This window comes from Tenrec ecaudatus, chromosome X (assembly GCF_050624435.1).
Source record: "Tenrec ecaudatus isolate mTenEca1 chromosome X, mTenEca1.hap1, whole genome shotgun sequence".
Taxonomy (NCBI): domain Eukaryota; kingdom Metazoa; phylum Chordata; class Mammalia; order Afrosoricida; family Tenrecidae; genus Tenrec; species Tenrec ecaudatus.
In genome coordinates this window covers 16,662,863-16,681,261 of record NC_134548.1, presented here as the reverse complement: position 1 = coordinate 16,681,261, position 18,399 = coordinate 16,662,863, and the positions used below count along the sequence as shown (strand labels likewise).

The following is an 18,399-nucleotide window of genomic DNA, read 5'->3' as shown; positions in this document are numbered from 1 at the left end:
CTTACTCCCAAGATTTACTCGACCCCTGCGGCTCCATTGCTGTCGCAGGGATGGGTATCCTTAGCCCTGGATCCTCCCATCTTGGCACAGATGAGTCAGAACGCCCTCTGTCCTTACCTCCGCTGCCCATGCCCAGCCTGACTTTTAAATCTAATCTTTTATTTAAAGTCAACAGTGGAGCAGGAAACCCGCGCATCTGTCTACATGAATTTTTTTCAATAACTCCGCGACCTCTGCCGAGAAGCAGACTTCAATAATCTCTCTGTGCTTTCCTTCACGAAGTTCCAGGCAGCAGGGATTTGGGGGGGAGGCTGGGGGGGGAAGCTTTGGAGTTCTGGACCTGAGCCCGAGGAGGGTTCCGCTGGCTTGAGAAGGGGGTGGTGTGCGTGCGTGCAGAGGAAGAAGGGTGGCCAAGGCAGACCGAATACAATGTCAAACATTGAAGACTACAGGGTGCACCTTGGAGCGCTACCGTAATCCAATCGGGATGGAGCCTCTCATGCACCCCTCCCCCTGACCTCGCCGGGGGCGCTGGTCGCTAAGCTTCCCAGGTCCCTGTTTGGGGGTGGGGCAGATGACTGCCTAGAGTATAACCCTGGAGGGGGCGGGTCCTAGGCACTTAAAAGGTGTGCTCCCAGACCAGGCGCTCGCGCACGCTTCCCTGGAGAAGGCGGGCAGCAAAGGCACCCTACAGCACCCAGCCTGGGACTGCGCCCCCTGCGCCTACCGCCGCTCCCCCTCTTTGGGGCGGAGGCCACTGCTCTGGTCCCCGGAGAGCCTCCGACCTGCTCAGACCTGTGGCAGTGACAGACTCTCAGCCGCCCGCCCCTCCAGCCTGGCCGCTCCTCTTTCTCTCCCCTCTCTTCGACGCCCCCAGATCTCACGGGCTCGCCCTTCCTGAAAGTAGGCGAGGCCCGAAGCAGCAGCGGGGAAGAAGCGGGGGGGGGGGGGGGGGGACCGGGGCGGCGCGCAGCTCGCCGGACGGTGGGCGTGGCCTGGGTAAGTCCCGCCCCGGGTGCGCGCGGCGGCGGCAGCGGCGGCGGCGGCGGCAGCCAGCCTCGCTCTGAGAGACAGGTATCGCTTAGGCGCCATGTTGTGAGCGGAAGTGGGGAGCGCGCGACGGCCGCTGTTCTGCTGGGAGCGGGCGCGGGAACGGGCGGGGTGGGGGTGGGGGGCGGAGCTGTAGTCGCGGCGGCGGAAGGAGGAGAGGAAGAAAGGGGCGAGACCCCGTGCCCGGCGGTGGCGCGAGGTTCACCCTCGACGCGCGGGTGTCTTCGGCTGGGCGCGCGGCGTTCCGGACGATTGGTGTCGGCGCGGAAACCTCTTCGCGGCCGCCGCTGTTGCCACTGCTGAGCTGCCGCTGCTGCCGTGGGGCTCGGGCGGCGACGGAGCGAGGCGGGCGGGGCGGGAGGAGGCGGTGAACGCGGCGGGTCGGGGGGGAAGATGCCGCTGGCGCAGCTGGCGGACCCGTGGCAGAAGATGGCTGTGGAGAGCCCGTCCGACAGCGCAGAGGTGAGTGCGGCGGGGCGGCCGGGCGGTGCGAGTCCCTGCCCCTCGCCCGGCCGGCTCTCTTCCCTCGCGGAACCGGCCACTCGGCTGCTTCCTCGCCACCCGGGTCTCCCTTCGGGTTCTGGGAGTTTGGGGTTGGTTTATTGCCTGACTCTTGGTGATCCACTCTCAACCTCTCCTCCCTCGCTTGCTCGGGGGGCTACTAGGGTAGCGGCTCGTGGGGTTTGGAGTGGGCGCTGAGGCTTTGCGAGGTGCCTGTGATCAACTTTGCGTGGGGGACAGGAGAGGAGGAGCGGGGACCAGCCTAGAGTTGGGAAGTTTGGCCCTGCCGGATCGGGAGCTATTCCAGACGGGGGCGACTTTGAGGGGTGGCGGAGCGGTATGGATTAGGTCGCCCTGGAAGCTGGGGTTCTCCAGTGGGGTCTGGGGTGAGCATGCTGCGGGGAGACCGGCGTGCGGAAACTGGAAGGGCCTGGGGCAAGGGTGGCGAACTGTGGAGTTTCGGGTAAGAAGTGCTGGACAGCCAAGGATTTTTTTTTGCCTCCATCCATCTGCCGCAGCTGCTACTGCAAAGGGGAAAGCGGGATCCTGAAGTGACACCCCCCCCTCCCAATCTGTGTCTGAGGTCCTTGAGAACCTGGGAGTAAAACTTGAGTTTTCTGCCCATGGAGGTGATAGTCAAGGAGATCAAGGGTCGCCCTAAAGGTTTTTCTGGGATCTGGGGACCATCCTGAGACACCTACCCGGGTGCCTTGCGAATGTTTTCTTTTCTTTCTTTCTTTTTTTTTGCCAAACAGAAATGCCCAGGCTACATAGTGGCCCTAAGCTTTTCACAGGGTCCCCTGCCCCAGCACCAGCTCGGGATCTGGGAAAAGACTCCAGACCAGATCCACTGCAGGGTAGTAGCGCGCCTCTTCCTCTGTGGAAGGAGCTCTGGTGGCGCAGTGGTTAAGTGCTTTATTGGCACTCGAAAGATCGGTGGGTTCGGAGGAAAAAAGGAGGCAGTCTGCTGCTCTGTAATGGTTGACCGCCTTGGAAACCTTAGGGAGTAGTTATCTCAGTCGTAGAGGGTTGGCACGAGTCGGAATGGACTTGATGGCGTCGGGTTACTTTGATTTTGGTCTCCCGAGTGGGAAATCAGTTCAGATGGTGGCGCGTCTGCGATTCTTTCTTCTTTACTTTTTTTTCCCCCCCTCTTCTCTCCCTACAGCGGACTTGGGGGGTGGGGGCGGGGGATTACAGGATGCCAGTCTGACTGTGTGTAATAGTTACTGAGTGACCCCATTTCTGGAAAGCATGACTGAAACGCGGGGGTGGAACGGGACAAGCTCTGATGAGTTGGTGTACTTGGCGGCAACCGCTGGCCCTGCCGGCCTCCGCAATGTGAGGTGGATAGGGTTACTGGTTACGTCAGTGAGACCAAGGCTCTATTTGATCTGATATGCGGGACACTTGCATTCTCGGCAGAATGGAGGGGGAGGGGGCGAGTTCAAATAGCTTTTTCCTCGTTTTTTTCTAGTCACCTTCACTGCTGTCTAAAAGGTTCCTTTCTCTTCCCCAGCGCTGGCAGAGTTGTAATAGTGCTCATGCTTGGTGCTTACTATTTGGCGACTAGGATCCTACTTTTACAATCTAAACGAAACGCTGCTCTTGAAAAGAGACACAGCGTCGCTATGTTAACCAATCCTTAGAAGGAAAACATCTTAGAGACTGAATGACTGGATCGCATTTGAAATTATCCTGCTAGCCAGTCGTATACTATAAATATACTATTAGAAAGTCTGCCCCGAGTTTTTTCATCATCCGTTGGAGATGAGAAAAATTGTATGTGAGGGGGGATGCTTACCGTTGATTTTGTTTCCTTCAGAAAACATTTCTGACGTAAGTAATTTAAACCGTTATTAAAATGTTTCCAACACGCTGAACTCGTTGAAAGATATTAAATTTGCTTTGCACCTAATTTTTAGAGGTAAACATTAACATTTGTACATTAAAATCCAGTGCACATTTCTGCTTGGCATGGATCAATGTGCAAGGGGAAATTCTTTACATCCACCCTTTTATTTTTCTGTGTGGCATATATTTGGAAAAAGAAGAGAGAAAATGAATTCCTAGAGAGCACCGACTGTATGCCAGACACTGCTTTGCCTTCTCTAGTTTTATCCTGCCTATGACCCAGCAGGGCCCCTGCTCATTGCTAAGGATTAGGAGATTGAATCTCAGATGTTGCGAGCACAAAGATGATAAATAACCAATGGGAGAGCCACCATTTAAAGCCAGGTGGCTACAATTCATGTAGTTTGCTTTCAGTTAGGGTAGCTGCTTCAAAGGCTCTGTGGAAAGAATCCGGGTATAAACCAGTAGTTAGAGATCATGTATTTTTCACACAATTGAAAGTATTGTTGGGAACCTCTGGGTATTTCAGTTACTGCCCTGTAAGGTATGTCAAACAGAGCTAATGTTGCCTAGGTTTATTTAAACTGGATATTCACAGATTGCCTTTCTGTGTTTGGTATCTTTAGTTTCGGTTGTTCCAGGTAAGTTACTTGTGATGCATACGTGGAAATCTTGAAGCCAGTGAAGAAAGGAGAATTTCCATTCACACTTGTAATAGTAGTATCTACCATTCTGTCATCATGTTCCCCCGTAGGTACCTATCAGAAAATAATAATCTTTTGTCAGAGTTACATTAGGAGTATTTGCTTAATAGCCATTTAGTTCAGTAAATCAATCAAGAGTTTTCTCCAAAAATCAAGAGATTTCAAAGTTGGTCTTACAGGTACTTAACATTTAATAGTCTCAGCCTCTAGCAGACTATGAACTCCTGAGAGCAGGCTCTTTGCTCCATAGCCCCAGCACTTACCCGAGTCCCTAGCTAGACAGTGAAGGAATCAAGAAGATCCGGAAGGGTGGTTACAGAGCTCATCTCTGTTCCTCACATTTTAAATTTCATGTTGAGACATGAACAATTTTAAAAGAGCATGGTATACAAGTAGTTTCTGTTGTCCTGTAAGTACTGCAGTAGCCTTCCTGCTTTAGGCCCTCCCCCGGGTCTCATGGTGCTCAAAACAAAACAAAACAACCTTGTGGTTGAACTAAGGCATGAGGCAAAACATGATAGGTTAGAACTAGGCCAAATGTTTAAAGGAGCAAATTTAGGATAATAAAGGAAGTACTATGCAAGCAAAGCAAGGGTTGGTATAAGCTAAAAAACAACTTGCTTCCCAAATGGTGAATTCAGAACTCCTTAAGGAGTTACTTAAAATATGCCAGTATGTTTTTAGTTTTTGACTGTTTAGAGAACCGATAGCAAAGGGTTGTGGCTTCTCTGTTTCTACTAAGTCCTTATCATTGCTGTCAGGAACAACATTTACTGGGTCATTCATGAGCCTGATGTAGAATGACACCTTTTTCTCAATTTCATTGGAGTAGGTAGAAATTATAGTAAGTCTAAATAAGAACATTTTTCAAAAGCATTCACATTAAGGGATCATTTTGCTTTATAAAAACACGTGTAAAACAGTCACTGAATTTCTTTAACAGGTACCCACAGTGCATTGAGCTCTAGTAACAGTTAATAGTTTATGTATTAAAAAATGAGGTCTTTGTGTTGGAGAGGATCTTTAGTGAATGTAATCTCAGATGATATTGGGGGAAAAGATATTGGGATCAATACTATTTCTACCATATCGATATCGGGAAGGCTTGTTACACTTCATCTATAGAGGAAAGCAGTATGAATGTTGATTTGTGGGGAAAAGTTTTAAGTTTCTTTTACTTTTCTGGTTGGATTTTTTACCAGCTTTGGGGGGTTTTTGGTGGGTTTTTCCCTGCCCCCATATCTTTTCTTTTCCTTACTCCAAGTGAAAATCTGAGGAGAGGACAGTTATTGTTCATGTCAACTGTCATTTAACAGGACTGATTGCTGCTGCACACTTCATTGTTTTTAGTGATTATGCTATATGATCTGTTTCTGTCAAATTAAACTATAAGAAAATTTGCTTTAGTTTGGCAACTTGATCATTATTTGGATCCTACACTAAGAGGGTAGAGCTAAAATGTGAAACTTCTGGGTACATTTGAAATTTCAAGTAGAGAAATAAACTTATTTAAAGTATCCTGCCCTTTTAAAAAGGCACTTCTCTAGAAATCACGATAAGTATGTTATCTTTTTTATTTAAGAAGAGTGGCATAATTGGGATGTGCTTGCCTGACCAAGGACTTGACATTCAGTGAATTGCAGAGCAATAAAAAATACAGGCAGTCTTGAAGTTACAAGCATCCAATGTATATGTGCAGCCCATAGTTATGAACCAACCACGGGAAATCCTACTTAACTTTTTTGAGATATATAATGACATATGAATACTACTTTGTGATGGGAATTAAATATAATTACTGTACTCAAAATGTGTTACTATATCTGAGTTTCCGTAATGTTTCTTATGCACTATAAACTGTACTCACCCATGGACATGGGTAGGTTCTGGAGACCAAGACTTTATGGGAAAATAAGCATGTGGAAATAGAGATTGGTCACATGGAATCACAAAATGGAGAATGACTACATCATTTTATAACTGCCAGATTTCACCATGAAATAGCTGCCAAACCACTGAGAATCATGATGCAGCCAATTTGATGCAAAACGATCACTTCCAGTGTTACTCTTATCATGCACCTCCTGGCACATTACTGCCAGACCTCTGATGTTAATGCACAAAATAGTTGGAAAATATATAATATATTGTATTTTATATGTGTAATGTATGTTATATATTAAAAATATCTTAACTATTGTCTTAAATGTGAAATGCTTACATGAGATAATATACAAGTAAAGAGTAGGCGTATATATTAAGATAATCATTTGACTCACTGTGTATGAACCATACCTAACTAGTGAAATTTACACACAATGTCTATTAAAGCAGATGATTTGTCCAGAAGTCTAAATTACAGAGGAATTGCTCCAAATACCTTTTTTTTATTAGCACCCCTTTTAAAACTAGCCTATACTCTTGCAATTGAGAATTTGTTGTAGAGATTTGTGACCCATCGGGCCACAAATGGTGGGTAACATGGAACTGGCTCAATCCACCTAGTGCATGCCAGGTACTTTGGCCCTAGCTTTCAGAGTTTACTGTACAACAGTGACATCTTGGTGGTCTCAGTGGTAATGCATAAATGTGATTGTTCTCAGTTGTTAATGTGTTTTGATGATAACAAGTTTTTTAAGCATTGCAGTATAATTGAGCAAGTATATAAGTTACACATCCCATTACTCAAATTACATAATAAGAAAAACAAGCACACATACACTTTAATACTTCATGTGAGATGTCTTTTTCCATCATTGTGTTCTTTTTGAGTTAATACAGCTACCTGTATTATTAATCCGGGACAAATATTAGATCTTAAATATTCTGGTCAATCGACACCAGAAAACTCACTGCCATCAAGTCAATGGTGACTCACAGCAACCCTCGATGGGGTTCCAGGACTGTAACTGTTAAGGGGAATAGAAAGCCCAGTCTTTTTCATGTGGAGCTGCTGGTGGTTTCAAACTGTTGACCATGCAAATCGCAGCCCAATGCGTAACCACCAGGAATCCTCTATTTAATATAGAATATAAAAACAAGACTGAAACAACCATAAATCACAATGTTTAAGTAAAATGTGTCAAGATTGAACAAAACACACACAGATATATATGTGTATTCTAAAACAAATTCAGGATAAAATGTATCCATATACCTGTCCTATAGGGTTTTCAAAGCTATGGTCTTTATAGAAGCAGACTGTATAAAGATGCTTTATAGATGCTTAAGACTGTATAAAGATGCTTTATAGATGCTTATAGACTGTATAAAGATGCTTTATAGAAGCATCTTTTTCTCGAAGAGCCCTGGTAAGTTCAGACCAGCAAACTTGGTTAGCCTCGGAGTGCTGAAGCATTATGCCACTAGGACGCTTGTAGCCATATAGCACAAACCCATTTATTCAATACATTTGGCCTATTTAAATGAACATGATTGATGTAATAAGTATTTCCTTTTGGAAGAAGTTTACAGATTTTGGATGTATGGCTGTGTTAAAAGACTTAAGCTTTGGAGCCCTAAAGACACCCCCCACCCCCACCCCAAGTTTTATTCTTGGCTCTGCCATTTACTGACTTTGTAACTGTCTGCAAGTTATATTTAATGTCTCTTAAGCTTCAGCATCCTATCTGTAAATGAGAGGTGGAGATAATATCTACCTCATAAGGTTGTGGTAAGAAAGAAATAAAATAATACTATATGTAAAGCACTTGATTCAGTGCATGGTTTAAGTGTTCAATAAATATTAATTATATGGGATCACCTCTCAAGGAACTGTCTTGAGGAAGTTCTGTGTTTTTCCTCTGATATAATTTATTTATTCAGAATGAAGCAGAACAATTAAAAATTTGTTTAATTTACAATATCTGAATATAATGTTAAGGTGAGCAGAAGTCTCTGAATCAGGTCCTTTTTCTATTGTTCCCCTCAATATTGGTAATTTAAGAGAAATATCTATTTAAAAACATTTTGAAGAAGAAATACAATGCTCCATTTAAAGCTCTTATATGAGAGCAAAGATCAACAATTGCTGCAGGAGCACTGGAAAGGAGCCAAGAAAGTTGAAAAAGCAGATGCCTACACTTTATCCTGGATTATGGGCTATAGTGCAAAAATAGTTTAATTGCCAGGAGTTGGGGGTGCTGAGTAATTATCCTTTTAAGTGGGTGATAGACCAAACTAAATTTGGGAAGCTATGATTTAAGCAAAGTAGAGAAGATGAGGGGACAGAGAGGGAAACTAGAGCACAAGAAAGGCAAAGCCCAGAACACAAAAGAAACTGTGGATACTTGAGATAAATGTAACTACTGTCATTGAACAGTTTTTATAGAAATGGTCAAATGAAAACATAATTGGCTATGTAAACTTTCACTGGAAACACAGAATATTTTAAAAAATGGGTGACTGGAAGGAAAGTATGTTCACTCTTTCAATTAACATTGCTTAAATTGGAGATTTCCTCACAATGGTATGCCACAGTTGAATTAACAGCAGGTTTTTTCCTAATTGTTTTATGAAATAATGGTGTGTCTTACATATGATGCTTTGTAATCTTTGACATGATATATTTTTATGGCAACCTCAGTGTTGGAGGTACGTCCCTGAAGAAATGGCTAAAGTTAACATACAGTGTCAATAGTTAGAATTTTAACTTTCTTTCAAGCATACCAAAACAAAATGTTACGTGGCTTGTGTATATTTTATCATTTGCAAAGCCTGAATTAGAGGATCAATTGGTTCTGTTAATTTCATTTTTAGGAAAAGAAATGAATCTGACACACTGCCCTCCTCATTACTATAAGCACATTTTCTTCGGTTATTTGACAGTGCCATGAATAACAAGGTTTTCCTGTCTAGAAATATAATCTTTACATTTCGTTTCTTATGCAGCATTGGTGCAGGGGCCTTTAAATAGTACAAATAAATATTTATCAAACTAAAAGATCTCTGGAGATGTTAAAAGTTGTATATATACCCCAACCACCATTCTAGCCCTCCCCAATCAAAACAGAAACAAAATCCAACAAATGGGCATGGAATAACCAAATTTTGGAAATTCTTTAGACTACCATTCCCATTCCTTTTTCATGAATTCCTACATTAGAATTGCAAAAATATTTTTTAAAGTTACAATTGATACTATTTTGATACATTTTAACTTGGTAACATTTTTGCTTAATCTTTTAAAAAAAACTTTTAAAAAACTTGCTCCTGACTAAATAACATAATATCCATGTACACATTATCTCTGGGACAAGAGATCTTTGATGGTTACATTACTTAAGAGGGAGCTGTGCTGGTGCAGTGGTAAATTCCTTGGCTGCTAACCAAAAGGTCAGTGGTTTGAGACCCCAGCCATTCCACAGGAGAAAGATGTGACATTCCGCTCTTGTAATGATGTGGTAGCCTTGTAAATCATAAGGGGAAGTTCTATCCTTTAAAGAGTGGCAGTATGTCTGCATGCACTTTGGCTTTTTGTAACAGATTTGCCTTGGGTGTTGGTACCACTGATCAATAAACAATTATTTTATAATTTGACATAGCCATATCAGAATGGCTCACTTCCTGAGCAATACCTATTCTTACCTATTTACCTTCTGTTTATAGATGTGAGCTAGAAAGTAGAGAGCACGGGAACTGATGGCTGTAAGAGAAAAAGCTATCCTACTGCCCCACCTAGAGTTAGATGTCCATATTGTAAAACCTCTTTTTCCCTTATGAAATACAGTACTGGCTTCCTGAATAGTCAGTCCTTCCTTGTGTTTGTGTGCAAATCCAAAAGCATTTTCAGGTTTCCTGTGTGATTCCTCGCCTCTGTTAGTAGAGTCATAGCACTAGCATAAATGAAAATAGATTTCCCCGTCGTAACCTTTATTTATATTCATGCTTTCTGACAGACCTTAGAAACTGGCTATGCTTTGTTCACCATGGAAATGATTTTTATAATTTTATGTATGATGATCGCCTCTTAAAATCTGACCTGGTCTTCAAGAGTTCTGTGAGCTTGGTACTAATCCTCTGGTCCACAGAGCTTGTAATAGAAAACTTGGTTTGCTCATTTGATATGTGTTAGAAACAGAAGTCAACGGATACCCTAAAGCAGAAGATCATCTTGACATTAATAGATTGAAATCCATATCAAGTGCAAGAGTTTGAGAGAAATATTCCTTCCAGAAATCATGTAGAGTCTAAAGTTAAAAACTTGAGTTACAAAACTGTTGTTTTAGCTTTTCACATTTTGGAGCAGAGGCATTTATCGGAAAAGTATAAAATAATAGGAAAGGTTTATTTAAAAGAAAGCAATTTCACTGGATCAGTAATATCCAATATAGTAGCGACTTAACCACATTTGACTATTGAGCACTTGAAATTTGAAATGTGGCTATTGGTGACAGTGATATTGAATCCTTAATTATATTTCATTTTATTGAGATCTTAACAATTACATGTAGTTATTGGCTTCCATATTGAACAGTGAAATTATAGTCTAGACTATAGGATTGGTACAATTACATTTTTCTCTGCAATAGTTATTTTCAACCCTTCCTTCCTATTTGTAGTTTGAAATTAATGGGCTAAAATGTTTCATGAATAAGAAATACAATCACTGTGATTTCAGACGCTGTTTAATCGACTTGGGCTTATTCTTCTCCCACCCTACAGGTTTTGCGGAACACCACTAGGTGGTACATGCCCCTCAAATTAGCTTTCTGCACTTATAACAATTCCAATAGCTTTTATTTTAAAATCATTTTATTGGAGGCTCATCCAGTTCTTATCACAATCCATACACACATCCATTGTGTGTAGCACATTTGTAGTTTGTTGCCATCATCATTCTCAAAATGTTCTCTTTCTACTTGAGCTCTTGGTATCAGCTCCTCATTTTTTCCCTCCCCCATCCTCCCTCCCTCATGAACCCTTCATAATTTATAAACTGTTATTTTTTCATGTCTTACACTAACCACTGTCTCCCTTCACCCACTTTTCTGTTGTCCATCCACCTGGGAGGGAATTATATGTAGATCATTGTGATCAATTCCCCTCGCCCCCACCTAACCCTTCCCCTCCTGGTATTACTACTCATTATTGGTCCCGAGGGATTTATCTGTCCTGGATTCCCTGTGTTTCCAGCTCTTATCTGTACTTATGTACATGCTGTAGTCTGGCTGGGTTTGTAAGGTAGAATTGGGATCATGATAGTGGAGGGGAAGGGAGCATTAAAGAACTAGAGGAAAGTCATATGTTTCATCAGTGCTATCCTGCATCCTGACTGACTCGTCTCTTCCTTGTGGTCCTTCTGTAAGGAGATGTCCAATTGTCTACTGATGGGCTTTGGGTCTCCATTCTGCAATCCCCCTCATTCACATTGAATTTTGTTCTGGGTCTTTGATGCCTAATAATGTGAGCCCATTGATACCTCATGATCACACAGGTTGGTGTTCCAATAGCTTTTAAGCAGTGGTTCTCAACCGGTGGGTTGCCACCCCTTTAGGGGTCGAACGACCCTTTCACAGGGGTCACCCGATTCATTACAGTAGCAAAATTAACGTTATGAAGTAGGAACGAAAATAATTTATGGTTGGGGTGGGGGGTCACCACAACATGAGGAACTGTATTAAAGGGTCACAGCATTAGGAAGATTGAGAACCACTGCCTTTAAGTGACATTCTCATTTAAAGTACAACACCAGAACAGTGGTGAGATTTAGCTATCCAAAAGAATGTTGTATTATGTTTACTATGTAAATTAAAATTAGAAAGTGGATGTGTCTTAGATTGCCCACAAGATTGAAGATGAAAGCGGTACCGTATATACTCGAGTATAAGCCAACCGAAATATCAGCCGAGGGACCTAATTTTACCACAAAAACTGCATTAAAATGTGCTGAAAAACTCCGCTTATACACGAGTATATATGGTATTTTATGTTTGGGAGCATTGCGTTTTGCAGCTGAGAATAATTAGCCCAGTCCTACTTAATATAAGAAAATTGAGACCTGCTGCAGCTTACCAGCCCAAAGTCATCATCATGCACCACCTAGTATTTCATCAAAATTCATTTTCCATTTCCAATATTTTAATATAGCCTCTGAGTTATTTGATCAGTTATCTTAAACACAAGTTTGAAAAGAGCAACAATAAGTAAAAGTTCAAATATTGGGCTTTTTGTCCACCCTCTGCTGATTAAAAATCATTATTTTGCTATGTCAAAGTACTTGAATCCAAAAGAAGCAAATGTGGAGCCTTAACTTTGCTTGAGTGTATAAGCCAGGAAAATGCAGTTAGTCCTTAGTTTACAAAACCATTTCCTTATCAGCCCTACACACAGATGGAGGATGGGAGAGGAGCATGATTTCCCAGGTAAAGACAGAGTGGAGGTTAGTAGCAACAAAAATAATTGTATGGTTGGGGTCACCACAACATGAGGAACTGTATTAAAGGGTCACGGCATTAGGAAGGTTGAGAACCACTGCTCTGTAGGATCACTGAGTTAGAATGGGCTCAACTTTTTTTAATGGTAAGTCTATGTTTAATGCTTTGAGCAACTGCCAAACTATTTTCAAACTTGACTGAAGTAGTTTACATTAATAAAAACAGAAATAAAGGGGTGTTATTAATATTAGAAAAAGTATTTCTTCAATAGCCAGCATCTTGCTTGATGTGGGTATATATTATATTATAGTCAGTCTAATGCCTGGTATTTTTATGATCTCCCTTTATATTCTAGAAGAGCTTGCCAATGTAATTAGGCAAGAAAATCAGAGAGTTAGAAATAAGAATGAAAGATTGACATTCTTATATAATCTAATTAGACACTTTAAGAAAATCCACTATATATCAGTCTTGTAAGGTGGTAATTTACAAAAATATGTTCAGTACTCAAGAAATAGTTTGCCTATGTACCATTCATAACCAATCAAACATATAATGGAAAAAGCTGTCATTCAAAAAAGCTATAAAAATATTCAATACCTGGAGATAAACATAAAAAGCAAATGGAGGGTCCTAATTTTTTTAATCAGAATTATGTTAAAGAATAATTTGAATAAATGGAAAGAAAAGTTATGATTCTTGAATTTAAATTAATTTTATTATGGATAAGGGGTTGTGTTTATTTTTTTTTAGTTTTAGTTTTAAACTAGAACTGATGATAACTTCCTTCTGTCTTTAATATATGCATTCATTGTTCAGTTTATTTCTCCATGCTTACTGCACTGAAGCCAGAATTAATCATGAAGCTGTAATTAGAAACTACAGTTTTGTTCATAATATCAAAAATAAACTAGCTTTACTACTAGATTGGTTGCACACACACAACCAACCCATCCCAACCCACTGCCATCAAGTCTATTCCAACTCCAATGACTCTATACATGGTTTCCAAGGCTGTGAATCTTTTATGTAGGTACAAACAGCCTCATCTTTTAACTGAGGAGTGACTGGTGTGTTTGAACCACCAACCTTGTGTTTACAGTGGAAGCTTCCATGACAGTGCCACTAGGATTCCTTTATACTTGCCGGGGGCGGGGCGGGCAGGGGTGGGGTGGTCGGGTGGGTAGAGGGTTATTAACATGAGTGATTTGGATGGTTTCTTCTCAACTTTACAAGTAAATTCAATCAGTTTATTTAAAACACCTGTGTTAAAATGGAGTTGCTACTTGACAATGAAATCTTGATTTCTGTTTAATTTTAAAGCTCTAGTTATATATGAGAAAATTCCTACTCTTTGTTTCATTTACTTGTAAGCTGTTAATGCTGTCTTTGTGTTTGGGGTGTCTGTAAAACTGTGCTTTTTCATATCTTAAGTGATGCTTAATTGGCAGTTACAGTGCTGGAAATGTCTATTGGGTTCAGTTCAGCAAGCGTTTACATATCACTTGTTTTATAGGTGAATTGACAGGTTTAAGTTTTGTTTACATAGCAAACACATACTTGGGCTTTGAAGCTTATTATGGTTTGGATAAAAGGGCTTCATGAAGCCTCGAGAAAGCAGACTAAATTATTAGATATGATCTCGAGGCTCCTAAATTAGCTAACTTAAGTAGAATATTTAAGAGTTCTCTAGACCTCAGATTTATTAACCCTGGAAATGAAAGTGGTCCCACGAGAGCAATAAGCTTAGTCAAAATCCCCAAAATAAGAGTATTTTCCATTTACCCTGGAGGAGATAAGCTGAGAGAAAAAGAAGCTAATACTTGTATTTTGAACAATATATTGATAATATATTGAACCTTCCCACAATTTCAGGCATAATTTAGGATTGGAAAACTGATAACCATGTTAAGTAACTTGCCCAAAGTTTCACCCATAATAAAGAAAAGAGCCAGTTTTAGAAACCTGATACATCAAGCTACACAATCCATGAGGTTGTCACTCTACTGTGGTTTCCCAAGGAACTCTGATGGCCTTGCGGCTACATGTTGGGCTGCTAAATGCAAAGTCAGCAGTTTGAAACCACCAACCAGCTCCACTGGAGAAAGAAAAATGAGGTTTTCTGCTACCATCAAGAGTTAGTCTCATAAATTCATAGAGGCAGCTCTACCCTGTCCTGTACAGTCAGCATCAACTCGACGGCAGTGAGCTCAGGTCAATGGTTTCTACCCTTGAGAATTCTGTTTCACTTAGGGTATGGGGAAGGCCAGGACTATAACAAGAATTCCAGGTGATACTGATCACCGGGCAGCTATGGAAGATACAACCAATTCCATCATGTAGTAGGATGAGGTTTGAATGTATTGGAGACTCGGGGATAGGTTTGGGAGTAGAAAAGAACAAAATTTCAATTAAAAAGCTGACACTTTGGGTTTTTTCTACTTGTGAAATAACAGATTATGAAAATGTTTTGTTTCCTTAATCTGCATAGAAAATGTAGTTTACAACTGATGTATGGGTTTTATAACAGCTGCAAGAGCACCCAATAGAATGATCTTAAGGAAAAAAATAAAATGTAGTTTACATTTTATAACTTTTATTTTAAGTGACATTTAAAGGCAGTTCTTTGCCATGACCCTTGTTTACACTTAGGAACAAATGCATCATTGGCAAGGGTATAGAGAAGGGTATAGATTAGAGTATATTTTGGGGGCAAAAGAGATGTACTCAGACTTTAGAATTAGTCATTTTGTCAGATGTAATAAAACATAGTCACAGGATCATAAAATTATGTCGAGCTAGAAGATAACTTAGATATTCACATAATTTATGGATGAAGAAACTACAAGACACGTCTAGGCTTAGATTTAGTGGCTTGCCCGCTAGTAATGGCGGATGTTCACCCTCATGCTGGCCAAGTTTCCATTGAACTCTTCTTGATTGTAGATAAGTAGCAGGAAGAAAATAACTTGTCCAAGGTCACACCAGTTTTCAGATTTAAATTTAGTGGTAAATTGTGTTTGATTTTTATTCCCCACCCTAAGTTTATGATTGATTTTTTTAATATAAGGCCTATTGAAAGTCTGAATATATTGAGATTATGATATTTCAAATATTATATTTGATACTGCTATTTTAGCACATTGAACCCTTCATAGAATATTTAACTATTGAATGCTTTCAGAATATGCTGTTATGGAAGTACTCTAGTATTCTCTACTGTTTATTTTTAAAATGTGTGTCTGTATGTGTGTGTGTAGGGGAAAATAAGCTTAGAGCTAGGTAAGTAAACAGGAATGTGATAGCTTTCCTATGTGGTAAGGAATTTGAGCTGTGAATTCAGAGTTGTCTTCAAGTATCACATCTGAAAATGGAATAGCTCTGACACTGATAAGCTATTCACTCAACCATTTTTCTTTGCTTTATGTAGCATACCTGTTTTTTTAAAAATGACGAATTGGGATTCAATTGAGAGCCTACGTGTATTGTGAACAACATACTCACTTCCAGCTATTCCATTCCAACTCAAAAGAGACCCAGTAGGACACAAGAACTGTTCCCTAGGGCTTCTGGTGGGGTTCAGCCACCAACCTTCTGGTTAGCTGCACAGTTAACGCGCCACCAGGGCTCCTTTGAAACAAAATAGACGAAATAAATGAGAGCTGTTAATGATTTCCTGGACTCAGTACTTATTTAGAAGGATGCCAATTTGAGTACTTTTCTTTTGGCCTTGTTCAACATTTTAATAAATCATAACAAGAAAATATCAGTATTATACCTGCTTTTTAGAATTTTAAATTTACTGCATGCTAGGAAGTGGTCGATTTATGTTGTATTTTATAGACCCATGAAAACCCAAAATCTTTTTTATATTACAAAATGCATTATCTACCTAGTATTCATTTTGATATACTTTTGCTTTAAATGTTTTTTCGTTTATTCGTTGTATTGATTGATAATAGTGTTTTAAAAATTCCCCTTCCATTTATTTCATTTTATAGTCCCCAAACCATCTGCTTTTATGTTTTGGTGGTTAAGTTAGTCTGTGGTTAAATGTTTAATACTATCATGCATTTACTATTTTAATGATGTTTCTGTTTGAAAAAATAATGCTTGTCAATTGGACAAAAACCTGAATGGTAAAGAAGCATACACAGAAGGAAACGTCTAGACTCTGGCTATGAAATTACACTACTAAAAGATTTGTGTGTGATTTAGGAGTATGGCTTTCATAATTAGACTGGATTTGGGCTCTGCTACTTATTCCCCCTGAGCACAATATTAGACTTTTCATTTATTCAACAAATATTTATTGAAACTCACATTTTGTTGGGGACTTAGGATCCCTGTTTGGTGCAGTGGGTTAACTGTTGGACTGCTAACAGTAAAGTGGTAACACCCCACGAAAGCAAGGTGGGCAGCCTGCTTCCATAGAGATTCACAGCCTTGGAAACCAGGGTTGCTGTGAGTCCCAATCAATTCAACAGTAGTGGACTTGAATTAGAGAATAACAACACTTAAAACAGAATCCAACATATACAATTTGGCCTTATTTCCTCACTTATAAACGAGTGATAATGCCTCACAAATTATTAGAAGCAGCAAAGATGATAGAGAGAGTGCTTGGCATTTGGCCTGGGGTAAAAGCTCAGGTTTTTCATTGGTTTAACGTATTTGCCTTACATTTTATTTGGGGCAGTAATATTGCCAACACTTGCTTTCTTTTTCTTTGAACTGTTCTATACCTATCTGTTTTGTTTTTATTTAAGCAGTATATTATTATACTTTAATATTAGCAAGTATTGCAAACACAGGCCAGAATAAAAACTAAGTAGTATAACTATTTCCATAACCCAGTCTCAAACACACACACCACCACCACCACCATCACCACCCTCTACCCGTCTTAAGCTCCAGTGAATTATTTTGAAGTTAATCCTAGTTAAACCAATTCAGATATAAATGTTTTGAGTTTCTATTTCTTAAAAGATTAAGATTAAAAAAAAACATGTAACCACCATGCAGTAATCACTAATAAAAGCATCAATAATTCTGTACTATCACATTTTCTTGTAATTAGTTTACTAACTTTGCATTTCTTACATTTTTACTTTTGGAGTGATAGCTCATCTTAAACTTTATTCTTTACTTTTTCTCCCCTTTGAATTTTGTTTAAGGAAGCTGTAAAAATTAAGCGAATTAAGGAGATTAGAAAGACCTGGGTTTGAATCTGAATACTGGTTCTGCTCTTCACTACCTTTACTGAGCCTTGGTTTCCACATCTGCACAACAGGGTTCATTTATCGTGTTCGTAAGAGTTGAATGTGATAAGTGGGTAAAGTCTTATTCATGGCCTCTACCAGTTAATATCTTCTTTTGTAATACTATAATAAAGTTCTATTCTTGGTTATTGTGTGTGTTTGTGTGTGTTTTTAATAGCCCTAAATTGGTTGTTATTGGATAATTACCACTAAAAACAATAGTTTTAAAATATCCTTTTAAGAGACAGAATTTAGAATCTTTGCTTCTCCCTTCTTCCACTACCTCTTTTGAGTCCACATTAATGTCTCTGAGGTTACAAATATAACCCTTAATTTTTAAGTGTTTTTCTTTTATCTTGTTTACATGTTTATCACAGTTATTCCAGAGCCCTGGTGGCAAGGTGTTTATACACTTATGTGCTAACTGAAAGGTCTGTGGTTCCTATGCACAAGGTACTTTCTAAGAGAAAAATGTGACCGGCTGCTTCCATAAAGATTTTATCACCCTGGAAACCTTATGGGGCAGTTACACTCTATTTTACAGGGTCTCTGCAAGTCAGAATCAACTTGAAGGCAGTGGGTTTGGATCAGTTCCTTGATATTGACCCTTTTTCCTTCAGTGAAGTTAATTTTTCCCCCTTCTTATTTCTAGGT

The 18,399-nt window shown here is 40.2% G+C and overlaps 1 protein-coding gene across 3 annotated transcripts in view; it reads left to right on the top strand.

Annotated features, from left to right (window-relative positions):
* The first annotated feature begins 1,198 nt into the window (after positions 1 to 1,198).
* The window catches only part of RPS6KA3 (ribosomal protein S6 kinase A3), a 96,529-nt gene continuing 79,328 nt past the window's right edge, over positions 1,199 to 18,399 (top strand). For 2 of the 3 annotated variants that reach the window (XM_075539595.1, XM_075539594.1), the window contains exon 1: positions 1,199 to 1,512. In XM_075539595.1, the coding sequence (XP_075395710.1) occupies positions 1,444 to 1,512 (69 nt within the window). In that variant the 5' untranslated portion in view covers positions 1,199 to 1,443. The remainder of the gene's footprint in view (positions 1,513 to 18,399) is intronic. The other variant, XM_075539596.1, reaches the window with a different exon arrangement.